The 10,513-nt window shown below is 30.0% G+C and overlaps 1 protein-coding gene and 1 long non-coding RNA gene across 2 annotated transcripts; one reads left to right on the plus strand and one right to left on the minus strand.

The window, feature by feature from the left end:
• Positions 1–234: 234 nt before the first annotated feature.
• LOC106683555 (translation machinery-associated protein 16) lies at positions 235–5,704 on the minus strand. Its single transcript, XM_014425090.3, has 5 exons — positions 5,537–5,704; positions 5,362–5,459; positions 4,288–4,425; positions 1,641–1,789; positions 235–594 (listed from the first exon to the last, which is right to left on the minus strand). The coding sequence occupies exons 1-5, from the start codon at positions 5,537–5,539 to the stop codon at positions 287–289; spliced, it is 696 nt and encodes a 231-aa protein (XP_014280576.1). The 5' UTR covers positions 5,540–5,704; the 3' UTR covers positions 235–286.
• Positions 2,710–4,394, plus strand: LOC136796015 (uncharacterized). The gene is made up of 2 exons (XR_010843714.1): positions 2,710–3,125; positions 4,128–4,394. It is a non-coding gene; the product is annotated as an uncharacterized lncRNA (long non-coding RNA).
• Positions 5,705–10,513: the final 4,809 nt, after the last annotated feature.

The raw sequence follows: 10,513 nt of genomic DNA on the forward strand, positions 1-10,513 counted from the left end.
TATCTCAAGGAAAATAGTAAGTATCTGCTTTTAATTTTTCGCTGTTAAATGGGTTATCACTTTAAAAAAAAAAGTTTATCAATTTTTCAAGAAAGCCAAAAATTTAGAAAAAAAAATCTGATGTATTAAGGGCGCTGTGGAAAAAAATCTGATTATTTATAACATATATGAAGTTATAAATGAATAATTGAAGTTTATTTTAATTTTTTAAAAACTGATTAAAAAAAAAGAAAATTAAAAACAATAATTTATTTAAATAATTTATAAACAATTGATTTATTTGTAATCAAGTTCCATCCATTTCAACTTCTGCTGTTGGATGAATGTCACTCGCACCAACGACGAACTCAGATATTTCCTCTGGTTTTTCATCGGGCTCACATTCCTGGTCTCCTTCAACAACTGGCATTTCCTCATCATGACATTCACTTGTGCTTTTGCTGTTCTTGTTTGTTCCCTTGCCATGGGGTGGCTTATAATTTGCTAGGAATGATTTACTGAATCTTCTAATATTAAACTGGTTAAGGAAACCCATTTCACCATCCCATTCTTTGAACATCTTTAATTGCTTATTGTTTAGTATGTCAACCATTTCTGAAACATGAAAGATTATATCATAAAATGGTAATAGCACTATGTACATCTGTTTTCCAAATAATTTATAAATATATGGGCAACTTACAATCCTTCTGAATGATCAGGTGTGTAGAACACTAATGTGAACAGAAGGGAAAAGTTGAAAAAAAAAAAAAAGATTAAACTATGAAATTTAATAGCTTTCAACTATTTATTGATAGTCAACGTTTTGATCCACAATACTGGGCATATATATATATATGACCATACAACATATGTTAAACATACAATATATCAAGGCTAAAAGAGTAATAAACTAGGCAGGTAAAGCTAATGTAAGAGTATCAAAGTGACATGTAAATAAAGCCAATATAAAGGCGCAGGTATAAAAAGGCATCCATATTAACAAACTAACATAATATATAAATTGTTTTTGTATACATAATGTATTTTTATACATCAACCTTAATATTCGTTTTATTCACAAGTCACATTCATAATCTTACATTAGCTTTACCTTGTTTAGATATTTTTCTTTTAGCCCAGATGAAGACCTACATTGTGGGTCAAAAGGTAGACCATCAATATATGATTGAAACCTATTAACAACTTCTTAAAAAATCAAATATCCTTAAAGCTTCATATATCTTTTATTTGTTCATTTAATGAATTTCTTTCGATTATAATATATAAAAAAATTAAGTTTTTAGCCATGTAAATTTTTATGTGATAATACTAGCTTTCATAAAATGGATATCTATCTTAATATATAAGTGTTTTTTCCCCTTAAAATTATCTCCAACAAATCAACTGTATTTATTGATAATTATTTTCGTTAGTAGTTTAAGCTTCACAGGATCATATTAGTCATAAACGTAAAATTATGACTAATTGTTTAATGATGGAAAGTTAAGATATATTTGTAGCAAATCAGGTTACCTGAATAAATAGATATTTCATCATCTCAGGACCTACTCTCAATAAGCTCAACGCCTGAGGAAATTAACTTATTATCATCTAAATCTACAGACAAAAATACAAAAAAAACTATTTCAATCATTTACCAATTCCACATGTATTGTATTCCTCTACATCTCTTTTTATTGTCATTTTTATCACATCCTCTCTGCTGGCATGCTGTCGATTTTTCCTTTGCCCAATGGAATGTTTGATACTTATTTGCTCAAGTTCATCATCAAACCTAGATAAATATCTGTAAAAACAAATATAGAAAATTGTGATTAATTACACACTTAAAATATAATTTTTTTAGAATATTATTATTTCTTTATTATCAGATCGGCTTGCAGGGCCATACTTCATTATTTTAATATTTTTTTAACAGTTGATAATGGGGAAGAAGAAGTTATAGTCTTGTGCAAAAGACACCCCAAACTATATATAATGCTTTAACCATAATCATAAACAATAAAAATTGAATATATAAAATAAATAAATAAATAAAAATAATAATTGTTATGTAATTAAATAAAGAAAGAGACAATAACGAACAGACAAAAATGATATTTATATAATTAATGAAATAAATAATTGATTTATACAGAAAAAAATAATTAAAGAAAATAAGGAAAAATTAATGAAATGATAAAAATAAATTATAGGAGGATGTCTTGCATCGGCCTGGACTCCAGGTTTTGAGATATGGCTGGATTTTCAACATTGTAAGTTACTGCACTTTTAACTGCTGGTAGCTGGAAGTGAAATTTTTTAAACTATTTTATGACGAAATCATCAATCTATTCCACTTGTAGTTCTCAATACAGTAAGTAGGATATCTCTTATGAACCAGGGGGAATCAATAGTGATTCTCAGGACATTTTTTTGGAATTATTGCAATTTTTCTTAATGTACAGGATGCCGCTCCTGAGACTTCACAACCATATATCAGGAATGGTACTAAAAACTTTATCATCCAGTTACTGTTTCTGAAGTAGAACAGAATGAAACTCAAAATAGTCACTGATTATCAATTGTTATAAAAAAGAGATTATCAAACAACAAATTATTCACTGCCTCTTATTATTTGTTTTAAAATAAAGTTGACTTTTCTTCATTATTAAGATTGATAAAGAAATGGGAGAGAAACTTAGATTTAGTGCATAGACAGAGTTATCCAGAGGAAATATCATTGCCAGGAGCAGTCTAGAAAGTAAAAAGTAACTACCAAGATAAACAGAGACCCATAATAAAAGCCTGCCTTCAACCATCTTCTTCCTTCTTTCAAGGATAACATCTTCATACTCACTGATAAGTATGTATTTCGCCAATGCTGTTGAAAATATGACAAATTGAACCACCATAAAGCACATTTGGGCAAAATTCAAAGAATTTACTTCTCATATTATAAATGCAGTGGCCACCAGATTATATTGGCATATCTCTTGTTTCAAAAACAGCTCTTCAAATTGAACAGAAAGGAGCAAGTCTTGACATGAGATTTATGAACAAACACCATAAACTATCTCAATATCTATATCTTGCCATGAGATTTATGAACAAACACCATAAACTATCTCAAATTTCATATGGTAAGATATTAAAAACATTAGTATATTATGGAATTAGTATATTATTCAAATATAGAACAAAAATCTAGTAGCATATTCAGTCCTGTAAAGTTTTGAAAAAATTAAATAAAATGTTTGGTCTTTATTTGTTTCAAAGGAAGCTCTATGGATTTCAGTAGTATCACTAGATTCTGGTTTTTACTTCCTTACACGGTCTAATAAAAATACGTATATGATAAATAAAAAAAAAAAATCAAACAGAAGATAAATCTTATTAAAACCATGTAACAGTAACAGTTTATTGGTACAGCTTTGTTTGGAGATTCATAGAGAGAAGCAATGTTATTAAGAAATAAATGAACAGGTATATGAAGAATCATTTAGCACATCTTGGTAGAGAAAACAACTAAATGACATGGTCCAAGTTTTCTTGTGAGGCAAGGCAATATCATTACTTTGATCCCTAAAATTTCTGTTTCCAATTAAACCATTAGATAGATTTGGAAACTGAAAATGCGTTGGATTCAAGAGTTTTTCCACACTGTCACTCAACCAAACTTTTTTAAAATTTTCAAAAGTAAAGAATTTAGATTTCATATTTAACGAAAAACAAGTTCAAAAATTTAACTGCTATCAACTTATAAAAATTCATTCTCAATTGTTGTGGCATTTTATTCAAACAAATACTTTCACAACTATGCTTTATTCGGAATAATTATTAATGAGCTTTAACAGCTTATTAAGAAGAATATAAAAGATAAATTTGAAATTATTATAATGACAATGATAAACGTAACAATTGTGGAGAAGACCAGACAACAAATCGATAACAACGTATCATTCAATTTTAAGTCTTTCCACCACAAGATGTGTTAGTAATCTTTAATAGTGACAAAACAATTTATGATTTTAAAACATGAAGGAATTAGGAAACTCATTCATTTTTTATTTTTTGAAATTGAAATTTCATTATTCATATTATCTATTCTATTACATTATTTTAGTTGTCTGTATCTGTTTTAGCCCAGATGAAGCCCGGCAACGTGGGATAAAATGTTGGCTCACAAAAAATAGTTTAATTACTGTTTGAGTCTGTTTGACGGCAGCCAAACTATCTTCAGTTTTATACATAGCACATGATCAATCAAGGATCTTCAAATTTTAAAATTTAAAATTGACATACTTCTGAAAAAGTTCATCCAGCATAGCAGCAGTGTACTCTTCCACTGGTTCAATGTTATCATGAAACCATATAAGTTTTTCACCAAATAAATTCCTTTTAATAGCATATTGCATCTTAGTTTTTTGTCGAGTGGAAGTCCTGAAACAGGTAAAAAGTTTATACTATTAATTTTTATCAAACATAAACCATAACTTGTCATATTTTTGTAAAAGTTTAATACTTCTAAAAGAAGAAGTTTCCATATTTATACCAGATGTACAACCATATACCATGAAATAGAATATCTTTAAAAGTAACAAATTACATTTCTTTGGTTTAAAATGAAGCCACAACAAAAATATCTGTAAAAGCAGTTATTTTGTATGTATGTAATGTTTAAAAGTATTGTTACTTTTTAGAATAAATAATAAAATAACTGCTATAACAGGTTTAAATCTTGGGACATAATTACATCATACTTCACTTCATTAAATTAAACAACATTCCTGTAGGGCAGTGTTTCCTAAAATGTACAGGAAGAGTTTGATAATGGTGATTGTGCTTATTATAAACATAATCTTTTTTAAATTCCCATTTAGAGGATTACAATATCTTTCAATAACAAAAATTTGGCTGCCTGTGTCCGTTAGAGGGGTTCATTGCCGAAAGCTCCTAAGTTCGACTAGACTTCAGGTTAGAACATTTAATAATTTTCCATAAGGAGGGTTATCCATTGTAGAGAGCAGTCTGCTGAAAGAGTTTTCACTATACACGTAACCTTTTTTTACAAATGGTGCTCTCTGTAACAAAACTTATGGAAGTGGTACACAGATGTCAAAAGTATGGGAACACTATTGTAAGATATCGAGGAAAATGTAGTTCCAGCATAAATCGTTAAGATAATCTTTTTAGATTTTCACAACTCAATCATGAACTATACCAAAATATTTGGAATCTTCATATTTTAGAAGAACATACCAAGTTCATAGTTCACAATTTTTTTTAATAAAGTTCCACCTTATAAAAGTGATTTAAAGTATCTACAATGTGAATAATTTATAAATTAAAATTAGAAATAAATAAAACAATAGATACTTGATTATTTGTTTTGTTAATGCTTTTGCTTTTCTGCTGTTGGGATGTGATATTGTCAAAGCTCTATTTTCAGCTTTCTTCGGAAATTTATTTTTCCCCTAAAAAAAAAAAAATAGATGCAGATACAGTAAATGTAAATAAATAAATAGAAATTAAGTGTGGCTAAAACACTTACCATTTTGTTTGAAATAATAACCTATCCCTGTGTTATCACGTGTTGGACAAAGGAGGCAAAGAGGTACACAGTACTCTTTCAAGGTTTCAATGAGATTTTAGAAACTGAAAGTTACGAAAGAAGTAGGCAAACTTTTTTTTTTTAGTTAAATAGCACGTTTCGAAGTCGTAATTTAAAAACATCCAACAAAAATTCTAGGCGCTATAAGCAATATATGCCAGATCAGCTTATGCTTTATGTTGTAAAACTCGATATTTGTCAAATATTTGGCATTCACGTACGATGTATAGATGTATATAGTATCAGTATCAATCTCCAAGAAATCGAGGAAAATGAAAATACTTTGAAGAAAATTTGGGAAAACTTAAGACCCTAACAACTTTGGCTAAACAAAAAACAAACTCATAAAGGTATTACAAGTTGGGACCTTTAATTTTTAAAACATGAAAATAGTGAAGAGTTCATAGTTCACATTTTTTGTTTTTGGGCTAAATATTTGTTATAAATATGGATTCAGTAACATAGCGCAGGGAATAATAACCAAAACAGTGAAATGTTATTAAATAATTTTCAAATATGTGAAAACATATTTAAATACAGCGATATCCGAAGCAGTATATTTTCAGATATCGCTTATTTGCTGTAACAATGGTAAATATGACACAAAAGTGTTTGTTTTTAAATCGTATGCGACGTGCTCTCTTGATTGTATTGCTGAATAAAGTTGCTTTATGACAACCCTACTGTAATTTATAGAAATAAACTTTATTGCCCATTATATAATAACAGAGAACATTGAAACCATCAGAGCTCCTGATTCTCACGACCCTCCCTCCTCAGCTTAGCGCCTTGTACTGTACCCGTTTTACCAGACAAATACCCGTCACTTTACCCGCTCTTGGAAAATCGTAACTGTATGATTGTACTGTCGCACAAGCTCTGGCGTGATAGTTGATATTTCAAATAATGTCAGTGAAGCAACTGTCACATTAACTATCACATGTACACGGCGTAACAGTGAGCTATCTTACAGTTTCTGTTATTACGGCAAAAGTGTTAGCTATTACCATAGTGTCGCTATGCAATAGTTACAATTAAGGCATTATTCACTGGCACGATGGTCTTACTGTCGTGATAGTAATGTGGCATTGGGTATGGCATGATCATTAATAGAACAAGTAACCTCAGTTGACTAACATTCGCATTAGCTGTCTTATGTATATACCTTGACAGTGAGCTGTCACAATGTACAACGGTACCAAATGTAGGCGATAGAAAGGAAAACATTATTCCTATATATTCCCCCATTCATTTTAAAATGTATCATCCCCGGGCCCCAAAATCAAATCAGCCCAAGGCCTAAAAATTATTATCATCCTCTGCCTCAAAAATAAATCCTATTTCTATATTTAAAGTTCACTATCTAAGAAAAAAAAAGATTAATTATTTTATATATTCTTGTTTGAGAGTGGTTTAGTTTATTCTTAATTTAAAACAAATTTGATCCTTTTTTTCTCTCAACTTTATTCTTTACAACTTTTCCAACGTTTTGACCCTCAGGCCATTCACAAGGATACCTACAAAAAGTTTTTTTTTTTTTTTTTATTTAACAATTTCATTATTTTCTTATAACTACACACCGATTTCTTTGGCCCTACCTTCATATTGATGTCATTTCCATTTTCAAATCTTAAAAATGCAGGCTAATTGCCTTTGTCCCATAATTAAATAAATGAATCATTAAAATAATATCATAATAAAATTATACAATTTTGTTTTTTACAATTATATTTCCTACTGACATCAAACATTGAAACATGAAAATAGTTTGTCAAGTCAGTATTATTAAATAGGAACAAAACAAGCGTGAGGATACTTCTTTTTGTTTACGAAGCATTTGTACAAGTCTCAGATTTGCGGCAAGTGGCCAACATGTAGGTTCAGCACGAATGTTTGCTTATTGTATAATTTAGGCAAGTCCTGTTACTCGTATTGTAAAAGTCGATTTTTTTTTACTTTCAAAACATTTATTTCGAAGTAAACTATAGAGTAATTATTAATTCGAATATCTACACAAAATTTAAATTTATATTAGATTCAGGTTATGCTAAGCAGTTAAAAAATATTATATTGTTTTCTCTTCCTTGAGAAATAAAATTAATTCTTTATTCATAACCTTTGTCAGTTGGGTTCCATGAGGTCAACCACATAAGAATCTTGAGATGAGGAAATTTAGTTCTATTCGGGAAAGTTGCTGCTGGGTTTTTTGATCCAGGCAGTTATGGAAAGTCATTTCTTAATTCAATTAGAATTACATAAGTGGGCAATATCATCAGTTATTAAAGCGTCTTGCCAAAGCTATATTTGCGATCTGTACTTTCACTGGTCCTATGATCATAGTACAGACTTTATTTTATATAAAATATGCTTCTAATGCAGGTATTAGATGTGATTCGTTCAAACTGAATTATAAAAAATACCTGGTCCAAAACAAAATTCATTTGAGTATTTTACGATTTTCGTAACTAAGCGAGATGGTCGGTTCCTGTGAGGCATAAACACCTCTTTTGGGTTCTCTCTCATCACATTTCTCACAAAACATAAATCGTTATTTAATTTATATTAACACTTTCTTGAGACTGGTAATTTTTTTAAAAAAAAATAATTTAATTTCTACCTATTTTAGTCTCAACACATTTTATTTTTCTTATAAGTCCGACGTTTCGGCAATCCAGCCATCCTCAGGGACAATCTACTTAATAAACTTTTGAAATTATATAATTTAAAAATCTAACTCCATGCAGATTCTCTGCCCAGATATTCTGCCCAGGTCAAAACAACAATTTCTAATTAGTCAATATGCACTTAAAACCAAAATTAAAATCATTTATCACAGTCACTATTCCTTAAGAGTTGTGATAAAGTTTTTAAGGAATAGTAACTGTGATAAATGATTTTAATTTTGTATATATGTATATATAGTTATCTAGTCTTTTGATCGCAACCCGGACCATCTTCATATATATAGATTTTAATTTTGGTTTTAAGTGAATATTGATTAATTAGAAATTGTTGTTTTGACCTGGGCAGAATAGCCTGCATGGAGTTAGAGTTTTTAAATTATATAATTTCAAAAGTTATTAAGTAGACTGTCCCCGAGGATGGCCGTATTGGCCGAAACGTCGGACTTATAACAAAAATAAAAGGTTTTGAGACTAAATAGATAGAAATTAAATTATTTATTTTAAATAAATCGTTATGTAAGAGGCCATGAAGCGAGAACATTTTTATTACATTTGATTTTCCAAGTTGAAAGATAAATTACAAACATTACATATTCTACAAATGTTACTTCAGGTAGTATAGTAGGGTACCAACACATTCATTAATCATTTAAACCACATACAAAGTTAAACCAGTTATTTTATACATTATTAAGCTATTTTATATATCATTTCGATCAAATTGACAAAAAAAAAATACCCACGCATTAAAAAAAAAAATGACCCTATATTGTTCAATATTACTAGAAAAATAAACAATAATATGACAATATACCTGGTTAAAAGTCTTACAGGTTTGAAATTCGGGTTTGGGAAACAGGGAGAGAGGAATGCGTATGTTTTTACTGTGTTCATTACAAAATTGAAGCACTCTAAATTTCTTACAAAAGTGATGGGTCGATTAAAATTAGACATCTAACCATAATAATCAAAAACTCAAAGAGAAACTTTTTTTTATATTATTTAATAACACCAGGAAATTAAGTGCGCAATTGTCTGGAGAGGTCGAGAATCAAGGAGTTAGGAAGGAGTACAGGGGATCAATGTGGTAAAAACCGTGCCTACTTTCAGTATTTCTGATTCTCTCCTAAAAAGTATTGCGTTAGATGAAAAATTAGTTAGTTTTTTTATTTTATAGGAGTTCCAAAAAAGGAAAAATATAAGTCACTTTTTGCCGTCTGAGCACAGATGACTGAATAAAAATAGATTCCTTTGCTGAGCATAGGAGGTCGATCTAGCCCTCTCCAATTGAGGAAGAAACCTCTATGGAAGCCTGGAGGATCCCAGGAGATCGATCTAGCCCTATCCAAGTGGAGAAGAAACCTCTATGAAAGCCTAGAGGATCTCAGGAGATCGATCTAGCCCTCTCCAAGCGAGGAAGAAACCTCTATGGAAGCCTGGAGGATCTCAGAAGATCGATCTAGCTCTCTCCAAGCGAGGAAGAAACCTCTATGGAAGCCTGGAGGATCTCAGGAGATCGATCTAGCCCTCTCCAAGCTAGGAAGAAACCTCTATAGAAGCCTGGAGGATCTCAGGAGAACCGCGGAATTTCTCATTTTAACTCTGACCTGGCCATCAAAGGTAAAATGCCAAAGAAGAAGATATATTTATAACTTTTTTCTTGACTGTTGTAGGTACATATATTTTGGTGGGTCTTGAGGATTTGTTTTTGCGACGTTTCGCAACTTTGAATAGTCATGCCTCCAATGAGAAAAATAGATACTTTTTTTTTTTTTTAAGAACAAATACTTTCTTCAAATAATAGCTATAAAACTACAAGTACATATTTTAATTTCGGATTAATAAATATTACTATTAAAACATTGTTTAATAAAACCATTACTTCCAACTGCCTATTGCAGAGTGTTCTACATTGTGATCATACTAACTTCAGGTTTAGGCAAGAACTGAATCGGTTTTGAAATGAACTTCTTTCTAATTTATAAATAACCAGAACTGAAAAACATAAATCACATTAACGCAGACCAAAGATAGCACATCTAAAGGCAACAGATAACCAAATATATTTAAAACTTCTCTCGTAAAAACTTTAACATATTCTCTATATGTATTATTTGATTTGATTTTCGCTGGGCCTCAACAGTGGCATTTGGTATAACTGTTGAAAGTAATATAAATTTTCTAACCTTTTCTACAGTCCGTCGAATTCTGGAATTTCTAATGAAACAGGATA

The sequence above is a fragment of the Halyomorpha halys genome, unplaced genomic scaffold, assembly GCF_000696795.3.
Source record: "Halyomorpha halys isolate HHAL.00 unplaced genomic scaffold, Hhal_1.1 Scaffold494.1, whole genome shotgun sequence".
NCBI classification, from domain to species: domain Eukaryota; kingdom Metazoa; phylum Arthropoda; class Insecta; order Hemiptera; family Pentatomidae; genus Halyomorpha; species Halyomorpha halys.

Coding starts and splice junctions, on each gene's coding strand:
- LOC106683555 (XM_014425090.3), bottom strand. Junction 4,426..5,361: donor TTAACAAAACAAATAATCAA/GTATCTATTGTT, acceptor TACCTGTTTCAG/GACTTCCACTCGACAAAAAA. Junction 595..1,640: donor ATACAATACATGTGGAATTG/GTAAATGATTGA, acceptor TTCATGTTTCAG/AAATGGTTGACATACTAAAC.